We start from the raw sequence: 21872 nt of genomic DNA, 5'->3' as shown, positions 1-21872 counted from the left end.
CATCTTTGGAGCAAAGAAAGCCTTTCTTCTAAGGAAGTCTTGACTCACAGCTCTGCACATACTACAGGTGTCATGGCACTGTTTCACCAGTGATTTGTACAGCATCAAGAGCCTCATGGTCTGTCTCTGCCAGAGAGACTCAACCCTACCTGTGTCCCTTCTGACAGTAACTATGGAACCCAACACTGAGGACTATACCAAGTGCTCACATATATCGAACATACACATATATAAAAAAATATACACATACAAATTATTGAAAATTTTTTCAATAAGCTAACCTTTCTAAAATGTAGATGCATTTCAAAACTGTCTATGCTACAGGAAATCTACATGGCTTCATAAAATTTTCTTTCCATTGTTGCAGATAACTATAAGGACCAGCAACAAAGATAAGAATGGGTGTTCTCTTTTCTAGCACTGAGAAGGAAGATACTTCATATGAAGGCCACGGTCTTGCACAGATAAAAAGAATAATAAAGGATACATGGTAATGAAGTTTAACTGTGGGACTTTTTCATTTCAGCAGTACTGCTCTTTGGCAACAAAGTTGTATATGAAACTCCTCACATTCATTACTATTTTTAATCTAAATTGCTTTTGATCACTACCAGTTTGAACTTTGGATTAAAACAACTGAACACTGTAAACTGAAGGACGGAAGTTTTTTCAAAAATAACCTGTATCTGGGCATTAACTGACAAAAATCAAATTATTTTAGTCTATTGCTACTAGTTTGCAGAGTTAAAATTTTCAGATTTGAACCATCTGTTAAAAAAACGTAAAAAATGTATGGCTTTTGAATTGTTCTAATCAGTACATGCTGGCTCAGCTTAAAGATACACAGGTTGAGAAGATTTACAAAAAGAAAGTTGGTTTCATCTTAGGATTTTCTTTTCAGGATTTAAACCTAACATACCTCTGCATTCAGATAGTGCTCAGTCCAAGGTGATGGCCTTAGTTCAGTCCTCAATGTTTTTAAAGCAGAGGATAAAGACTCTACACCTTAAATATTCTATGCAGTGGTGCCAAATATCACATCTGGTCAAACAGCAAAGGAGTTCAGAGGGAAGAAACCAGCAAGAAACAAACAGAAAGCAACTGACAACAGCAAAACATCAATTCAAGTTATTTGATTATGTAACATCCCAATCCATCAGTTTGGGTTGGGTTCTTTTCCTCCCAAAGCTGTCATATAGGAAATCTCTAAACTCACTAAAATTAATTATGATTTAACATATTGGCTGCATCACCACATCATGTGAGAAGCTATGGCAGAATCTGAAGAGTTGCTACAGAACCAGAAATTGAGCCCAAAGCTCCCAGAGCTTTATCATCCTAACAATAGATACAAGACATGGAAAACAGGTCCTGATACTCTGCAACACAATCCAAGCAGCACAGAAACTCTCTCATTCCCCTTGAGCCAGGGCAAGCAACGGGGAGAGGATGGGAGGCCACATTCCTGAAGGCCTGCTTAGAAGAGGAAGGCTAATGTGTCAAGATTCCTTCTTTTGTTCCTGGAGGAAAGTGTCCCCAGAAAGTAACTTAGACCAGTAACACACCTGAAGTGATTTGAAGTCCACTCCTGACGCTCTATAATATGCACTTCCTCAAGTACCATATAAATAACTAAGGCAGCTTAAGGAGTCAATAAACATAAGGAACTGTGAAGATGAAGATTGTTATTCCAAACACCTTTGTCTAGCATTCAAACTTGCCTGTGACATTCCTGGAATTCCTCAAGTCCCTTTAGAGAACAGACAAATATTGGACTGTTACCTCTGAGGCTCTTCTGATATGAGGTTTTATTTCTTCATGTTCTGTCCCTTCACACAGACACATAGTCTTTCCCTACTCACCTGTAAACACCACCACTCTTCCTGATAAACTTTTAGTCTGAGAGCAATGACTGAAAGCAGGGGTCTCACAGACATCAGAAGAATGGGATAGAAACACAGAGTTATTCAGTCACTGCTAGCACTCCTTCCAGAAATCTGCAGAGTTCCCTGACAAGTAATAAAGCTGCTCCACTGTTCCAAAAGCAACCCCTGCCCCCTCAAACACAAAGCTAAGATACAAGAAACCAAATCAAGTGCTGCACGTGCCATATGGTGTAACAGAAGCCTTAATTTAATGTTTTTGTTATAATACTGCACGTGACATTTGAGTGCACCTGGCAGGATTGAAATACATACATAATACTGCCAATTTACTGCTATTCTTACCCTCTTGTCTTGATGATGCACTTCATAAAAAATTATCCTAAAGCTTTTAAAAGCAAAGTACCTTGTGTCCTTAGAACTATAATATCGTAGATAAATCATGTAACAATTTCAGGTTTTCCAAAAAAAGTAATTTCACAGTGGTATTTAAATAACCTCTTGAGTGTGACACAACTTAAAAAAATGGTAAATGTGACAGGGCTATCTGAGCTCCAACTATTTTCCTGCATCCCCTTGCGTCTTTTTACATGGCCCTCAGGTTATGCAGCTATATACAGAGACACACTGAGTATTTTAGAAGTGACTCTCACAGTTTGACCATGGAAAATCCTGATCTAAGTGCATGCACCAAATAATTGTCATTTGACAAGTATATTGTAATGTTATCTATGAATAGATTCAAATCAAAGGACTTCTATCCAGTGCCAAAATCACTCTTGTAAACACTGTATCTCACAGAATTAGACAACAGATACCACAGACTGAAATGACTACACTGCCAGCCCAAGTAGTTCATATGAACCTAACATACAAAAAAGTAAATATCACCATCATGAAAATCTCATTAGTTTAATTCTCTTTCTTTTACCTGAAAAGGAATGCACAAGACAGCTTTACTTCTGAATTGCAGGCTATTGAAAAGCAGTTGCATACAATTCTGTGAGGCAGTTCCACCCTCCCCCAGCTTCTCTCCACCACCAAACCTCAAGGACAGAGTGCCACAGCACTGGAAGTGTATCTTTGCTTGAATTTACAGGCAGTCATGGCCAGCATTCCCACACAGAGCTTGAATGCACGCAGCCCAAGCCACATTTCCAGCTACTGTACACCTTGAACAAAAGGTACTCTTATGCAAATAACTAAGACTTACAGAAGTGATGGTCTCATTTTTTTATCATCTTAGTTTCCATACAAAGATCTAAAGTACAACTATTCAAGCATTATGCCAAATAATTAAAACTGTTCCTGCACAAGTGATAATTTGTTCAAGCATGGTTACCATTAGGTCCACCAATTTTACTAATTCAGCAGCTGGATTCCCCAAGGCATTGGCTGACTAACCAAGCAAAGTTAGAAGTCCAATTTTAATAAGAACACATTCTTCAACTGAAGTGACTTCTGTGTCTTTAAGTTGAAGAATCTGTTTGTGATTAGATCTTCGTAATTTCTGAACAGAAAGTATTTGCAATGGGTAAAGGACAAAGTTTGGCAAGCAACTCTCTCTACACTTTCTCTCACAGAAGAGAACAGAAGCAAAACTAGAAAGGGTTTCATTCAACTACATAGCTTGAATTTAGTATTGTATTTAAGTGAGCAGTTACAGCAGTATTTATTTATAAAGAAATAAAGTACTAACTTCAGTAGAGATTCCTACAGAATATTTTAGTGAAAAAGATTATTCCTTACAGTGGATGTAAATGAACAAAACCCTACTAGAGCTGCAGGCCTGACATACACCACTATTCCTATTCACAGGGCAGCTTAAAGAGAGACAAAAAGGTGTTTTTGTACTGTTCACTGTATTTTTCTTCTACAAGGAAGCACTTTATCAAGTCTCATTCTTTTTTTAGTGCTACATCATGTTAACTAATCTCCTGGGTTATCTTCAACATACACCATAATTATTTCCAGATAGCATGAGATGGTACAGAGAACCAGCCAGCAACACATCTTACACTGCTGTACCACAATTTGAAGCCCTGCCCATGACACAGGAGAACCCCAAGCCTGGGTCTATGCTGGCCCTGCAGAATCCAACCTCAGCTGGCCTTGCTTTGAGTACGTGTTTCAACCAGACGACCTCCAGAGGTCATTTCCACCCTAAATTCCACCATAATGTTCTGCAAATAGACATTAATTGCAGTTTAGCAACAGAATTTTACTGGCATAAAAAAGTTCAAGTTATAATCATAGATCCAAAGTTAAAAGTGTAGTGAAATTACTCCAGTGTAGTGCTACTATGTCAAGACATACCAACTTGAATTTTCTAGGCTCAGTTTGAACAACATACATTTTTAATTGAATAGACAGAAGAAAAATTAAGAATCAAAAATTAAAGCCACAGTTTTAGGCTCCAGAAGAGTTCAATTCTAGAGTCTTCCAAGACTAATGAGAACAAAACAAAAAAGGAAAAAAAAAATCAATCCAGTATTTTTGCTCAAAGAAGCAATAAAAATAACATGCTCTGCTCTTTGGGGAAAAGATACATATATACAATTATACATAAACAATTATGAGCAGAAGTCTTAATGGTATTCACATACACTGATAATTCCTTTCATATTTATCAAACAGTATTAATTAAGCAACCTACATGATAATTATTTTTGAAGCAATTTTCACAGTTGCTAAATAATTATTAGCTTAATTTGCCAAGTATATTATTAAAGATATGAAAGAGAGAAGATTTTTTCAAAGGTATTTAAGGCAACTTTTACGTTGGAGGCTTACTGAACATTCTTCCAGCCAAAGTTTTGTATCCACAGCGGCCAGACTGTGTGGATAAAGAAGCCAAATGAGATCAGTGACAGATGAACATAAAAGGAAAAAAGGCATGAAGAAAACAGTAGGTTAAGCTTAATAATAATGCTTCACTGCTTGATAACTCCCTGGAGGATTGTTTCACAAATTTAGAAAACACAGGTGTGTGACTACAGCAAATCTGAGCTCCCCAGTAAATTCCCTCTTGAGGCCAGATGAGTTGTCATTTACTGAACTAACAACAAAACACTGAATGTTCCCTTTCCTCATTATGAGCACATTATGCTGGAATTTATGACCAAGAATGCTGTCCCTGAGAATTACTTCTCTGTGGAGAAATCTGTTTTGACAAAGCGATTTTCATCCCACCAGTCTGTGGGCACTTGCCACAAGTATTCCTTTATTTATCTAATCTCCCACCTGTCCTGCAGGAGCACCTACAGTCATGTTGTGTTAGAGAATAAGCACGAAGCTACCACTGGTCATACATTTGGAGCAAAGGCATTTTATGGCTGCCACAAAGTAACCCAACACCCACTCAGCAGAAAGCCTTCCTTCACTTCCAGGGAACAGCTCAGTATGCCTGTTGCACTTGCAATTTACTGGTGTCATTTTTACCTTTAAATAGTACTAGATAGGCATTGGGGGACAGGTCTTCTTTTTTTTTAAATTATTTTGCTGGGCGTTTTTTTAAGTATATATTGTTTTATCATTTTGAAAGACATATAGCCTAAGAGGGGATCTGGCTGCCTCAAATAAGCAACACACAAAGCAGTGATAAAAGACAGGCAATATCCACAGGGGGCTCCTGTCTGCCTACCAAAACACATGACTGCATGTGTATACAGATGACATCAGCTACCACAAACAGTTGCAATCTGAATGGAAATTAAGTCAATTTTGCCTTCCCACCTGCTATTAATTAATGTAGAATCTCTCTCTTTTTTTTTTAACTTACACAGTGTGGCTGATATCATTCAGCTGATTATTACCATCCTCAAGTGCAGGACTAAAGGGTTCACATCTTTTCCATCCATCTTCTGTTTTAACCCATCTCCATCCAGGGGATCTCCAGTCTTGGCCCAAAAATGGCATGGTGTCTCTATAAGCAGCAAGAAGAGATTCTTTGTCTATTATTCAAGAAACAAAGTTTCAAAACTTCCTGTCATTATTTAATTTTTCTCTTTAGCCTTAAAAAAAAAACAACCTTGAGAGAAGTTCTTTGTAGAGCATCCTTTTAAGAAACAGATTCAGTGGTGTAAGTAGATTTTTAATTTTCTAACCACACTCCTCTTGTCTTTCAGGATCTATTAGATAAAGGTAGATTTCCTTATTCTTTGGAGAACAAGGAAAAGAATCCTTGTAGTCCAAGAACAGAATGATACCAAAACCAGCAAAATTATATCAATTATATAATGTGTAATCTGCTTTGCCATGATCAAACAGATCACTGATTTTTGTATGTGACTAATAAATGGATTTAGAGTTTGACAGCTCATAAAATCAATGTTGCTCCTTTTGTTTTTTCTAATCCTTACAAATACTGAGTTTATGGTACAATGTGTAGTGATCTTTTGATAAAGGAATTTTAACATTCCCAAAAATCTTTTTATGTTGTTGTTGAGGGTCATCTCCCATGACAGCCTCTTAAGCAGATACCAGGACAAAAGCAGACTGCAACAAAGTCCATTTTGACATGTCTCCAGAAATCCTACAAAGAGATGCAGGTCATCACAGTGTATCACTCAAACAGTGTTCTGCTATCATTTTTCAAAAGTGAGATTGACTTCTGAAACATTAAGGATTTGAACAAGGCAGTTTCCTGTACTTTGAAGACTAGAACCTTGCCAGCTTTGCTCTCCTCTTCCCATTGATCACACAAACATATTGCTCCTTAGTTTAATGAGATATTTCCCATGCAAGCTAGAGAGGGAAGATAGCATTATCATATTTGAAACACACGTTAATATACAACAGCAACATCTTTGGTCCTAACAAATATGCATTTTCTAATATTTTTTCAACTTGAAAAAATATTAGGCCCCATCACTAAACATCACCATGAATTTATTTAAACATTTGCACTCTTGACCAGCATTTGCCCAATATATTTTTTAGAACAGGCTAACAAGCCAGAAGAAATACAGGTTGAGTGAGCCAGTTTTTCTTTATTTAAAATTCTGCATGACATACAAAATGAAGTGCATTGCCAGGGACTCAGGACTGACTCAAGTCCCCTTCCTATTAATAACTCAGCCTTCCTCTGCTCCTAACAAGAACCATTTCCAACATTTACAACATCCGTTCCCCCAGTCACAACAAACTTTATTCATGCTATCTGCTTTTCCAATCCTTTTACTGCTTCCTAGGAATAATATAAACCACAACAAATTGCTCAGTACTCCCCTCATATGGGTGTCTTCACCACAGAATGCTTTGGGTCAGAAAGGACCTTAAAGATCATCCAGTTCCAATCTGGGTGACACCTTCTACTAAACCAGGTTGCTCAAGAGCCCCATCCAATCTGGCCTTGAATGCTAAAATGGATGGGATACCCACCACTCCTGTGAGCAACCCATGCCAATGCCTCTCTCATCACTCTCATAGTAAAGACTATGACTATACTAAGACTATACTAAGACCTAACCTAAACCTGCCTTCTTTCAGTTTGATGCCATTCTGCCTTGTTCTGTCATGATGTGCCTTGTAAAAAGTCCTTCTCCAGCTCTCTTGTAGGCGTCCTTTAAAGTACTGGAAGACTGTCCTCATGGTCTCCCCAAGCCTTCTCTTTACCTGGCTAAACAATCCCAGTTCTCTCAGCCTGTGTTCATAGGACAGGTACTCCAGCCCTCCTCTGCACTCTCTTCAACACATTCACAGCCTTCCTAGGCAGGGATCCCAGAGCTGGATGCAACACTGCAGGTGGTATAGGAGGAGGGCAGAGGGGCAGAATCACCTCCCTTGACCCACTGGCAGCACTTCTTTTGGAGCAGCCCAGAACACCTTTGGCGTTCTGGGCTGCAAGTGCACATTGCTGACTCATGTTGAGCTCCTTGTTGACCAACAGCCGTGAGTCCTTCTCCTCAAAGCTGTTCTCAATCCATTCTCCACCCATCCTGTACTTGTGTTTGGAACTGTCATGACCCCACTGCAGGACCTAGGACTTGGCTTTGTTGAATTTCATGAGGTTTGCACACACTCATTTCTGCCCTGTCAAGGTCCCTCTGGATAACATCCCTCCTCTCCAGCCTGTTGACTGCACCACACAATTTGGTGCCATCCAGAACTTACAGAGGATACTGCCCATGTCCCCAGCAAAGATGTTAAACAGGCCCAGTCCCAATCCCAACACCTCAAGAATGTCACTTGTCACTCATCTCCACTTAGACACAGAACTGTTAACTGGCACTCTTTGAGGATGACCACCCAGCCAGTTCCTTATCTGCCCAGAGCTCCACCTGTCAAATCCATGTCTCTCCAGTTTTGAGACAAGGAATTTGTGTGGGACGGTGTCAAATGCTTTTCATAAGTTCAGGCAAATTACATCAGTCGCGGTGACCCCGTAGGACCTCATTCACCAAACCTGAAATCCCACCGTAGAAGGCCACCCGGTCTGTGAGGCAGGATTTGCCCTTAGAGAAACCGTGCTGGCTGCCATCCTCACACAGCCGAATGAGAACCCAGCACCGCATTCACCCAGGCAGGCTCCACACGCCTCCCTCCAGACCCCTCGGTGCTGCCGTCGTGCCTCGCCCCCGCCCCTTCCCCAGGCCCATCTGCCCACGCTGACTTCTAAAACCCTGTCCCCCACTCCTTCAGCTCCACATGCCCTTATGAGCCAAGCCCAAACCCCTCAAGCCACGGCTGCCCACGCTCAGCCCCGACCCCCGAGCCGACGGTCGCACACACACGGCCCCACAGGTTCGTGCCGGCCCCGCTGCCGCCCGGGCCGCGCTCACCTCACGGCGCCGATCGCTCCGGCCCCACGACTCCGACCCCGCCGCTCCCGCCCGGCGCTCGGCCCGGGCCCGGCGCTGTTGCCGGAAGTACCATGGGCCGCGCTGGCCACGCCCCCAGCGAGCTGATTGGCCTCTGCCCGCCGCGCTTGTTGCTACCCGGCAGCGCGCGCCGCCATTGGCTCAGGGGGCGGGGCCGTCCCCGCCCCGCGCGGGCCGGCCGCGTCACGTGACAGGCGCCCGCGGGGCGCACGTGCCAATGTTTTGGTCGGCGGGGGCGGGGCGCGTGGCGCGCGCGGGGCGGGGCGTGAGCCCCTGGAGAACCCCCGGTGTGACCCCGTGTGAGCCCCTGAGGATCCCCCCGTGTGACCCCGTGTGAGCCCTGGGGATCCCCCCCCGTGTGACCCTTCCCGGTGTGCTCCCTGGGGACCCCCCCCGGTGTGACCCCGTGTGAGCCCCTGGGGATCCCCCCCGGTGTGACTTCTCCCGGTGTGACCCCCCTCCCGGTGTGACCTCTGGGGAAGCCCCCGGTGTGTCCCGTCCCGGTGTGAGCAGTGTGCCCCACCCTGTGTGCCCCCTCCATGTGCTCGCTGTGACCCCGCGGCATGACCGGTGTGTCTGATGTGGCTCCCCCTGCCCCGGTGCTGACCCCCGCTGTGCCCTGCATGCCTGGTGTGCCTGGGTGTGTCTGCAGTGCCCTGGCGTGGCCTCCCGGTGTGCCCCCACAGCGTGCCCCGTGTTCCCTGGTGTGACACCCCCTCCGTGTGACACCCCCCTCCGTGGGACCTGCCCGGTGTGACCTGGTGTGTGCCCCTGCATCCCCGGTGTGCTCCAGTGCGACTCCCCCGAGTGCCCCACTGTGCTCCTCTGTGCCCTGCGTGTGCCAGTGAGACTGGAAAAACAAGTTTACAGAGGGTCTTATTTCTTAAAACTTTAAATCATCAGTATACCATTGTATAAACATTTTGGATTTCACTTAAAATCGGTTATTTTCACCTGTTTGAATGTGCAGAAAACTAGAAAAAAAAGTCAAGACATTAACAGCAAAATCAAAGTAGTATTTTCAAACATTGTAATTGGTCTTTAATTTTACGCTGTAGAAAAAAGACTTCATTATTTTAAGTATTTGAATGCTTGGGATTGGCAATACTACAACTACTGCAACTTGTCCTTACTTGGAAGCACTCGTCAATATTTTTGCTAGTCTTTCCCATAAGAAAATGCTGTTTATGAGTTTATAAAATAATTTCAGTGTCATAACAGCACAGAATTCAGCAAAGACTCAGACTGCAAGGACTTATTTTCTGTCTTTGGTCTTGAAAAACTTACATGAGTAGTTATTTTTGGTCTGGGATTTACTGTGTTCCCAATATAATTACTTTTATAATTAAACTAGAGATAGTATTCCTTTCTTTTCTTGAAGACAGGAAAAAAAAGTTGAATACCCAAAGCTTTTTCAAAACCCCATATCCTGACACAAATACAGCCAAGGCAAAGGTGCTGCCTTTCCACAGCCAGAGGCTGTGGGCCACTCTCTCTGCCACTGCCTGATTGAAGTTTCCCAGCCTTGCACTGGAAAATTATGTGAGCCAATATCAAAAATTCTACACCACTATTCTGTCAGGAACATGTCACTCTGCTTGTCCAGCCCATGAAAGAGTTTGTTGTTTTTCAGGTTTTATTTTCTGTTTGGCATCTGGATCTACAAAATTCCTTCATAATGTGGCAAAAATCCTTTTGTCTCTAGGAACCTTCTGTGTTTTCTTTGAAGTGTCCTGTGGTGTTTGGACATGCAATGAGTACTCAGTTACCTTATTGCTCTGGTGGGCTTGCTCCTTCAGGGCCTGCTGGATTTTACTAGCAGAGCTTCATTAGTGAAACATCTAATCCAAAAGTGATGCAGTTCAGAAAATATGCTGCGGGTCTCTTGTGTTTGCCTGAGGAGTAAGCAGCATTAAAACCCTGAAAGACAGTAAGCTGGAAGATTACTTCTTGAAAAAGTGCAGCATTTTGGGAAGGACTCACATGGGAGCAGTTTGTGGAGGACTCTGTCCAGTGAGAGGAATTCTGTGCTGGAGCAGGCGAGCAGCATGAGAAGGAAACAGTGGTGCAGACAAAGTGTTATGAATGGACCCGAACCCCAGTTTCCCATCTCCCTGTGACACTTGTGGAGGAGAGGAGGTGGCAGAAAAGTCAACAACAAAGAGTGTAGTTGAGTAGGGGAAAAAGGGAGTTGACAAAAAGGTGCGCTTTTTTTGTTTTGTTTCTGTTTCTCACAGTGCTATTTTAAAAATACCCATTTTTAATTTGCAGCAAATTAAATTAATCTTCCCCAAGCTGATTCAGGTTTGCCTATGTGGTAATTGGTGGGTAATCTCTCTGTTCTTATCTGGACCCATGAGCTTTTTCATCTTTTTTTCCCCTGTCCTGCTGAAGAGGGGAAGTGAGAGAGCAGAGGAGTGGGCACCACACTGCCTAATATCATAGAATTGTTTGGGTTGGAAAGGATCTTTAAAAGTCATCTATTTCCAATCCCCCTGCCATGGGCAGGGACACGTTCCACTAGACCAGGTTGCTTAAAGCTCCACCCAGCCTGGCCTTGAACACTTCCAAGGATGGAGGATCCACAGCTTCTCTGAGCAGCCTGTGACAGTGGCTCACCAGCCTCACAGGGAAGAATCTAGTATCTCATATCTAATCTAAACCTACTCTGTCTCAGTTCAAAGCCATTCGCCCTTTTCCTATCAGTACATACCCTTGTAAAAAGCCTCTCTGTGTTTTTTGCAGGCTCGTTTAATTTACTGGAAGCTGTAGAAGGTCTCCCTGGAGCCTCCTCTCAACTGAACAGCCCCAGCCCTCCCAGCCAGTCTTTGTGGGAGAGGTGCTCCAGCTCTCTGAGCCTCTTGGTGGCCCTTCTCTGTCCCCAGGGCTGGATGCAGCACTCCTGGAGAGCCCTCCTGAGAGCAGAGCAGAGGGGCAGAATCACCTCCCCAGCCTGCTGCTCACACCTGCTGGTGCCAAGCCCAGATGGGGAATGTTACCCTGGGTGAAGACCTCACACTTCAGGGAGGAAATAATAATAGGGAAAGAAGAAACAGAGGAGGTCATATGCTTCTAGCTTTTTTCTTTTCTTCTGGTATAGGTCCTAGAAGGACAAGGACAAGTGTGTCTTCCTAGCTTAGGGAGTCACACTCTTTGACTTGTGCTTCAAATTTAATGAAGTTATTGATAGCTGAGGTACATAAGTAATTTGGTTTTCCATGACAACTCTCTTTCCTGCATATTTGCTGCTACTCATGCCCAGCTATTATTATATTTCACCTGCTGACTTCAGCATATTTATATTAATTATACAACAGAGGGAGCTGGAAGAATGTGATTTTTAATTTATTTTTTAGTAAAGAGCCACTTATAATAAGACTTTATGTATATGTGGTTCCATTCCAAATGTCTCAAAATCTTGTGATTTTTCAATAAGCAGATGCAAAGTGGTTATTGCCCAGAGTTACTACTGAGCCGTCCTCTCTTGCAAGTGTAATTTTCTCACTCTGTACTTCAAAATCAAAGTAATTTTTCTGTATAGTGTTTGTGAAGTAATTCTACTGGTTAATATTTATGATATCTTTCCATCTGTCTTTTTTGTAACAAAATATGATAAATTTTCAAATTAAGAAGTTTAGAGATATTTCCCATGTTAAGAATAGTTGCCATCTTGAGAGTCCATGCTCTGACCTATAAAAAGTTCATCGAAGACTGAGAAATTTATTTAAAAATATTTTTTATGTGTAGTGCATATCTGTGTTAAAAGTATACAAAAGAAAGCATGTTGTTGACTTTAGGGGGGGGGTTAAAGATGTAAAATAACTTAATGGAATGTGGAAGACTTTATTCTGATCAACATGGAGCAGCTTGAGTTGTTCTTGAATAATTTAATATTGGTTAACACTATTCCATTTCATTATAAAGTTCTTTATAATGAAAGATATATTCTTTATAAAGTTCTATGGTAATTTTCTTATTCTGGTGTCACAGCCTTCTATTATGTTTTATTTAATACTAAAGCAGTTTAAGCCTTCACAGTGGAAATTGAACAAACTGATCCAAAGTGTGGCTGTTAGTCCTTTTGATTGTTTCAGAGAGATTTTTAAAGTGAAAATTTCATTAAACCCAGATGGGTTTTGCAATTGGGATAGTTACCTTTACTGCTGGTTGCAGGTCCATGTAGATGAGACACTAGATCATTGCCACATTAACATGAAATTAGGAGACCTCAATAAAATGGTGAATTCCATCTTTCCCATTTTTTTGCTATTAAATTACTTAAACTATGATTTCTTTTTAATAATCCAGAGCAAATGTGAATTCTTTAAAGAAGCTTACACTGAAGGAAAGCCAAGCTAGCTGTTTCACTTTAAAATTACAATTGCTTGTGAGATCTGAGACACATTATTAAAAGCAAAATGAATGTTATTTGGTGTGGCTTAGGATAACCTCATGGAGCACGTCAAGCATTTTTTCATTAAGACTTAGATTTCCTTAACTGCTTGGTCTGGAAATATGCATTGTAGGAATGTTTATATGTGTTTATGTTTATATATAATATGTTTATACAAATCACTTCCAAATTTTTCTAAGAAATTATCTGAAAATCAAGGTTGTGGTAGATGCAAATGGCCTTCTTTCCTTTGTGAGAGTAGTTTTCATTTTGCTGAGTAATCTCTATATATATTTCAAAATATAGACTAGTTCTGCCAAATAATACCACAGCCCGATTCAGTTACTTAGCAACATTTAATGCTAACAAAAAGAAACAGGAAAGTGATGCAGGAGAAATAAAATCATTAGAAAGCAGAAGGAAACTCATTACAGTAATAAAGACAGAACTCATAAGTAAAACAAAAATGGAAAAGAACTCATAAGTAAAACAAAAATGGAAAAGAACACATAATCCAAGCAGTTGGCCTTTTCCCAAGGAGTCAGTTGCTTATAGTTTCATCTTTCAGGAAAAAAAAATTACCAATCAGTAAAAAAAAAAAAAAAATCCAAACTTGGAGAAAAGCGTCATTATCCTAGATATTACTTAATGTGTGTTTTTCAGTGTATTACATAGCTCTTCAGAAATTTCTTTTGTGGCTGGCATAATTTTTTTCTTAAAGACTTATTTGGATACTGACAAAACAAGCGGTAATGCTACCGCTCTTCCTTCATTAGGTTTATTACTCTGCTCAGCATGAGAGGATAAATAATTAAATGTATTAGGGAAACTGTAGATGCATAAGACATCTCCCTTAATGTAGGCTTGGAGAACCAGGTCCAGCTCAGCAGTGATGCAGCCCAGGGCAGCCCCTGTCCTCCTGGGAATGTGGGAGAGAGGCTGGTGACAGTGCCAGGGGAACCAGACTGGCCTGTCCTGTAGCCTGCTGAGCTGGGCTCCTACCTAGACCTCAGATTGGCTTCCCAGCTTGACCTTGGAGCTGTCTGAACCTGCCTTACCCTTTGATCTGGACCCTTGGCTGAACCTGGCCACATTTCTACTTGCCTTGTGCCGAGAGGCTCTGACTGGCAAGGCCCCTGCCTTGTCACCCCAGCATCCCTCCCAACTCCCCCGTCCACAGGACTGTGATATCATCCCACAAATTGCTCTCCAAAGAGCATGGGGAATGGAAAGAATTAATGAACAGAAACATAGGAGCTTTGTGGGGAAAAAAGGATTCACAGATAGAGAGTACGTTATTAATGATTGCACTCAGAAAAGTAATTTCTTCGGCAGATTTGCAAATCAATGTTGGTTGCAGAATTTTAATATGGAAGATGTATTTTATAATAATTCACTGTTGAATGTAAAAATAGATTTACTTTTGTTGGAACAAACACTATACAGCAGAGGGAAAAGAATTTTGAAAACTAATAATTACTCTTTGGAAAAAATCGGTAACACTTTCCTGGGAAACAACATTAGGGAGAAGCAGAAGAACTTTCAGTGTGGCAGTTAAAACATGATTTTAGATACTCCAGAGAAACAATCTGAAAAAGAGCATGTACCGTATCTTGATACAAATCTTTAATTGAAAGCCCTGGGACTTGCACAGAAATTACACTGTTTGATCAATGGCAGGTTGGATACTGCAACTAACTCATTTGTGATGGGGGAAATGTGAGGTCAAAACCTACGGTTTGGAAAAGAAATGATCGTTTCTCAAGAAATATGTGCTTTGCCTATTTTAGAGAAAGATAACTAAGAAAGAAAATTGACTAGTTTAGGAATTTGCAGTTTGGGGTAGAATTTCATAGCAGTCCAAACTATAGAGATTGATAAGAAACTTTGATACTCAGTAAAATAAGGTTCATTGCTTTTATGGTAATGAAGGATGGTGAAAGTTTTCTAACCTCCTTGAAATCTTTACTCAGAAAAAACCACCAATTTTTTAGAAGCAGACTTTCAATATTGGTAAGTTATCATCTGTTTTCACTGTGTTTGTCTGCATCCATAGAACCTGCAAATTGATTTGGATTAGTGGTTTCAAGTATGTTCCAAAGGGAAAATGATTTCTGCAGCAAAAGCTGGGGATATAAAACTCAAGGAAAAAAAAATGGGTCAAAACTGAAGACAAAGTAATAATTGAGATAGATATACAATTAATATGTAAATGAGAAGATATATAACTGTTGAAGGAGAGAGGTTCTTTTTCTCTTGCTTCTGTTGTCTTTTCTCGTAAGAAGAACTGGAACAAAGAAATCTAATTTTACAGAGAAGTTTCATCAGTTTAGGAAGGGAAGCTTAATCAGTATAGATGATACAGCTGAATCTGGCTGCAGGGAACTGAATGTAAGCTAGTAGATGTACCTAGAAGGGTAAGAAGAGAAGTAAACTATTAATCTGCTATTCTACAAAAAAAGATATGTACTGATCTTTGCTAAAATGCTCAGCTGAAGGAGATGGCTAACAGAACTGCTAGTTGAAAAGGGTAAGGTTTCAAAGACATAGACTGAGAAAAATAGAGCTTGAAAAAGAAAGATAGCTAGAATGTTTAGAGACATTAGATGTTTACTAGTTTGGCTGGACCTGATAAATTGAGTTACATAGCCAGTAAGCAATCTTCAAGATACGAGCATTTATACAGAAAACATACAAAGGACTGGAGAAATGTGACAGAACTGCAAAAGAGCAAACACTGTGTCTATTCTTAAAAAAATGAAAAATAAAACCTATCAATTATAATTCGTAAATTTAACTTCTGGTGGAAATTCCAGTTCTAATAGGACCTCTGTAGTGAGCTGGAATATAGAATTAAGTGTATGCATGTTAAATTGGTAGATGGTAGGAAATTGGCAAGATCTCTAAGAATATGGAAAGGTAAGCTAAGAATTAAAAATGGCATTGGAGAAATAGTCTGAACCAGAATGAAATTCTGTACAGACCTTCTTTTGTATATCTACTCATAATTAAAACATCTGTCCATAGGATGCTTTGCTCCCATTTAGCTATGCCTATGATATACATGGTTTAATGGAATAGCATAAACCCAAACATAATTACCAGTACTATCAGTAACAGTCTTTATCTTAGCAGCAGAAGTTGTATCTGATATAACAGCAATGTTATTGTGATAAAGCTGACTAGTGAGGAAATTAAAAAAAAAAAGTTGAAATTAAAAAAAAAACAACCCTGAAGTTTACTTAGGTTTTACTTATACCAATTGAAACACCTATAAATAATATTTGTGTTAATCAATTTATGTTGTGGTTTATGGAAGTGGGAAAACAGAATTAGGCTTTCTGATTTATCAAAATTTTAGTGGAAGCTAGCAAACACATTTTAACCTTGTCCTGGTTTCAGCTAGGGTGTGGGGGAAGGGAAGTGGGGTTGAGTGAGTGGCTGCATGGTGTTTCACCTCCAGGTGGGCTTGAAACCATGACATTCTGGGATGCAGAATCTTAAATTCAGTAATTGAAGTTACACCGAGCCACCATACTTTAGCTCAGTGGTATCAAAGAACTGTGGTTCTGGTTTACAGAATATCCTGTTTCAGGTTTGTCTTTGAAGAGAACTGCAAATGCATAGTAAGGGAAAAAAGAAAAGTCCTGTACAATAAAAATTGTGATTAAAGTCCCTTCAAGTCAAAGTGTCTTTCCACTGACATAGCAGACTCTACAGAAATTTCTAAAATCAGCTAACCCATTTCTTACTTCAACTGTTTTTATGCTATTCCTATACCTATGTTATTTTTCAGAACTGGATAATCCACTCTTAGTAGAAGTCTTTCTCAGGTAGATTTGTGCATGTTGAACAGAATATTTAATTTATTGAAGTTTTAGTAAGTTTCAGTTCCCATGTTCCCACCTGAGAAATTTTCAGCATAAAGGTGGGGAAAGGCTAGAATGTGATAGTGGCACAAGGAGGAAGAGGACGTGCTGAAATAAAAACAATTACTTCTGTACAGGTAGGTAGTAGAATAAGGGGCTTGGGATAATCCCATGATCAACTCTGGAGCACTGTAAATTCTGCTGGCAAGTGTGTTTGTTTCTGTGGGATGCAGGTTTTGCTCTCATGCTCATCTTTTATGACAAATGCAGTTAGTACCATGTGTTATGTTTATTACCTCACAGTGCAACTTTGTGGCAAGAAGTGATGTTTTAGCAGCTTTGGGACATTGAATCTTTGTAGACACCTGTGGATTAGACTGAGCTTTAATGGCTGCTTTCTTTGGGTGTGTTATATCTGCCATCAATAGTGACAGACAGATGGCTGCACGCACTCTATGTTTTCATCCCTTGCACGTGTTCTGTAGGAACTTTGAAACCTCGCATTTCCCCTGCCCTTTCTCAGGAGGTTCTGAATTAGGATGGTTTTCTCTTCAAAGCCCTTGGACACTCATCTTGAGCTCAGGCTGTCCCTGGCTTTGGCCAGAGGGAGTTACTGTCATATTTAAAATGCACCACCTCCAGCAAATGGAAGTTAGTGTTTTTATCTAGTATTTGTGTACCTGTAAGCTTGCATATTAGACTTTTTTTTTGAGAAATAATTTCTGGTTATAAATAACACAATGCTCTTTGTTTTCAATAGAGTAATTTACAGTACTGCTCGATGAGAGTGGCATCAATGGACTATCAATCTGACCTAGAGATGAAACAGCAAGCAAGCTGTCAAAACCCATAGTTGGTAAGGTATTGGAGTGATGGGTTCAGAATAATTTTATCTTCTCTTGAAAAAAGGCAAATATAGGTGATTCTAATGAACAAAACAAAAACCTGATGGTTGACTGTTATAGAGGTTACTGTATAATATATGCCTCATAGTTTGTATATTTACAACTAATTTAACTACTCAAAAGTCTGTCAGAGATTACTACATGGCAAATAATTCTAGACCTTGTCATTAGTGATCCTCATGATTTTTAATCCACTGTGATCTGTGGTAGTAAAGAGTTCCCTTTGGAAGCACTAAAGAGAGGAAGCCTTAGGGAGGAATATATTTTGTGAAATAGGAGCACAATATACTTTTATGATTATTATCCATACCCTTGCTCACCATGTAATTACAATCCCTAAATTTACATTTCCTACTAAAGAATCTATTTGGGATTGGGGGGACAGGGAGATGGGACAGGGACAAGGGGTAGGGGGAAGGTAGTGAGTTTGTCCAGTAAGCTTCATGGGCTGAAATTCCTGCATTTGATCTCTGCTTACAGGATTAATATGAGCACCACTTTGTATGATAACCTGAAGGGCCACACAAGTCCCAAGGGAGTCAAGGAGGATTTTGACCTTTATTTCACAGGAAATGAATCAGGCTTGATTATATGGAAGAAAAACAACTGCATATTATGCAACTACAATTCTAAACTTTATAGTGAAATTTGGTGACAGTCCAGTACAAAAAACAGTAATGAGAAAAGCTGAGCAAATTTCAGGTTTGTTTTCTTGGTTTTTTGTTTATTCCCTGATAAGAAAGAAACAAAAGGAGCATTTTATTCACTCACAGATAGATTACTGCATAGCTCTTGAGACCATTCTATTACACAGAGAAGAACTACATGGCAGTTCATCTAATCAGTTCTCAGAGAGGTTTAGAACTTTTAATTCTGAGTGTATATTTCTTCATATGCTGTTTGGAATATTTTATTATGATTTTATCAATCTCTTAAACATAAAATCTATGGCTGTAGATAAAAACTTTTACAAAAGAGTCAAAGGCCTTGTGGATAGGAATTTTTTTTTTCATTGCATTTTATAGAAAAAGGAGGATTGCCATTAAACTAAACAGGCATTTTCATGCTCATAGGCCTGGAAGACATATAGATTTATTTCATATATTATTTGAACACAAACAATATGCAGAGAATTAAATAATTTTTGCAACCTAGTAAGATATAATTGCCTCATTAACATATGTATTAGACTAGAGAAACAGCAGGAAGTGATCAATGGGCCTTTCAAGTTGGAAATTTATGCTAGCAAATAGCAATAAACAATGTGAAGAATCTTGCTGATAGCATTGGAACTGCTATTAAGGCTGACATTACATAACTAGGTGTACAGTTATCCCATCAGCTAGATTCAAGAATCACTTAGATGTTTTTCTCCTGCAAGCACCCTGGTTAAATGAACTTAACATTTACTGCAGTAATGATTGCCTGTCCATACCAAAAGGATGACTAAATGTCTTAAAACCCCTGAGAACAGAACAGGAACCACATTTCATTGTGTCTCTCCTTTTCCTCTCCCATTCTTTTGCTTCTTTCTTTCTACTTTGACTTTGGAGGTCTCAGAGAGTAGAAGTCCCACACTGCTCTTTGGCAAAAACCAGAGGACTCGTGCTCCCACAAGAGAGCTGTGGCTGGGGACCCATCCCCTTCAGTTACTTCATAGCTTCTGTGGAGGCTTCTGCTCTTCCCAGTTCTGACCTGGCAGAAAGGGTGCCATGGACTGGTGGAGTCTCCTCACACTATGGCCATTCTCAGCTCTTTTGATGGTGTTTAACATCTAGATCATCCTGTAGGCCCTTTGAGAAAGGGCTTCAAATTGTTACCTGATGAGTGCATCCACATTGCCATGAAATGGGAGAATTTAGCAGTCACTCCTCATCACTAACAGTAGGTCTTTGGGATAAACTGGAATTTAGTGTACTCTGTAAAATACGGTAAAGGTGTAGCCAATCTGTTTAAAGATGCAGCTAATTTGTTTAAAGACAGCCCGTCACTTCCTTAGTATTCTATGTTTTTTATAAATATCCAGTTCTGTGATGTCACCAGTTGCGAAAAGTACTGATGCTGAAAGGGGTTTTGTCTAGGTAATGGCAGCAGGATTGCACCCTGTAGGATTCTGTTCTGTGGCATCTATTTAATTTGAATCAATATGCTTAAAAGAACATATTTAGAATTGTACTAATAATTGCTGCTGTTAACCTCTACCCTTACATTAATTCTTCAGCTTTGGGAGGACAGGGCAGCTGCTTATAGATTATTAAAGTTAGGACATAATTCTGATTTACCTGTCTGAAAGATATTACAATTTGTTGTTGCTAAATTAAAAACAGTTAATCGTTTTCCTGTGTTCATTTATATTGAGGAGATCATTTCCTGATTGAATTTGCTGACAGTTCTAAAATGTAAATTCATGGCATGTGCTATTTTTGTGTCCCTATTTTATAGCATGGTTACATTTTATTCATTTAATTAAATAAAAAATGAGAGTAATTTATAACTTTGATGCTAGATCTTTCAGCTGCAGAATTGGGATCTGTACAAAATGTTTTTGGCATAGTAGAGATAAGAGGATCAGGGAAAAGTGCTTTTTTTGCCCTTAAAGCTGGACTAGGTTGAGTCACTATAGTGACAGATGAAGATTCATCTGGATGTAACTACCACTTTGAATGCTTATTCCTTTGGTAGTCGCTTCCATGCTTGTTATGGAAGCTGCCTGGTTTAGGGAGTATTAATGCCATGGCAGTAATAAAGTGGTGCAGCAGAGGTTATGTCTGTGAGGTGAACTGGGCTCAGTAACTTCAGCCAGAATTTGTCAGAGTGAGGACTGGCCCCAAGATGCTGTTGTTTTTCAGATAAGTCTGTGCCAGTCTGGGGAATTAATTTTGTTTTAATATCAGAAAAATTACTGAATTCAAACCAATTTGAAATTATTTAATCTTACTTGAGGACATGCATTTAATTTAATGCAGTGCCAACCACTCATCTAATATATTTATTATTAATTTTTACAGTTTTATGTAGCATGTACATTCTTTGAGCATAATGGCCATCAGGAGATAGAGAGCAAAGCCTTCACAGCTTCCAACACTACCAAGAAAGTAATTGACCTCACAAAGCAGCTGTCCTGCTGGTGGGAGGAATAATCTGATGAATTCTAGAGGAAGCAGCATCAGTGGTTGTAAAGCTCTGAATTTAGAGGCTAAGAATGCATTAGGCAAGGGCTGTATGCTCTCAGTAATCTATCATAGCACGATCTATCATGCATCTCCTTTTCCTTGGACGACATTGCCTTCTAGCAACATCAGCACAAATATTTGGGAGAAGGTAGAGAAACATATGGCTTGCAGTACTTCACTGGCAAATTGCTTCAGCAGAAAGCATGCCTTTTCATTTACCTTCCCAGCCAATGCTTAGAGTTAATCACAGCAGCCAAGTGCCACTGCTGTGCCATATGGAAGCAGAGCTAACTGTGTTAACAGAAATTTAAACACATGTGGGGAGAGTCACAGGAATTATGAGTTCTGGGAGTGTACATTTAATAGTCAGACAGGAACACTTGACAGAAAAGAGTGGAAAAAGTTGCACATTTCTTGAATCTTACTCTTTCCAAGACTCTCTTTTGACTTAAGCTTTCACCTCATATGCTCCTTCATGAGTTGCTGTGCTCCGTAGGTCTTAGCTACTTGATAGAGTAGGCAGCAGCAATGCTGAGAATGCAGTCCTGATCTCAATCAAATCAGTGGCAAGACTCCAGGGACTAGGACAAGCCAAAATTTCTCTTTTAATGTAGGTTCAATTCTATTAAAATTGTTGCCTTAAAACAAAACTAAAACCAAAAAACATCCTGCTATCTTTCTAAATATTACAGGAAAATACCACAACTGGATCCCCATTCTTCAGTTACTTGCTATTATGATGAATTACTGTGTTGGACTGTGCTTTGGGTTTCCAGATCTAAAGAGATTGTCTTGGCAGCTTTGCTATATCTTCACTTTAATCAATTA

General features: G+C 40.0%; 1 protein-coding gene across 1 annotated transcript in view; it reads right to left on the bottom strand.

Annotated features, from left to right (window-relative positions):
* Positions 1-8775, bottom strand: part of FBXO25 (F-box protein 25) — a 30292-nt gene extending 21517 nt beyond the window's left edge. Inside the window, exons 1-2 of the mRNA XM_063389318.1 lie at positions 8666-8775; positions 5665-5808 (exon numbers count right to left, since the gene is read on the bottom strand). Coding sequence (XP_063245388.1) covers positions 5665-5801 — 137 coding nt within the window. The 5' untranslated portion in view covers positions 5802-5808; positions 8666-8775. The remainder of the gene's footprint in view (positions 1-5664; positions 5809-8665) is intronic.
* Between the last annotated feature and the right edge of the window lie 13097 nt (positions 8776-21872).

Source organism: Prinia subflava, chromosome 2 (assembly GCF_021018805.1).
Source record: "Prinia subflava isolate CZ2003 ecotype Zambia chromosome 2, Cam_Psub_1.2, whole genome shotgun sequence".
NCBI classification, from domain to species: Eukaryota; Metazoa; Chordata; class Aves; order Passeriformes; family Cisticolidae; genus Prinia; species Prinia subflava.
The sequence above is the reverse complement of the archived record's forward strand: the minus strand, read 5'-3'. Positions and strand labels throughout refer to the sequence as shown.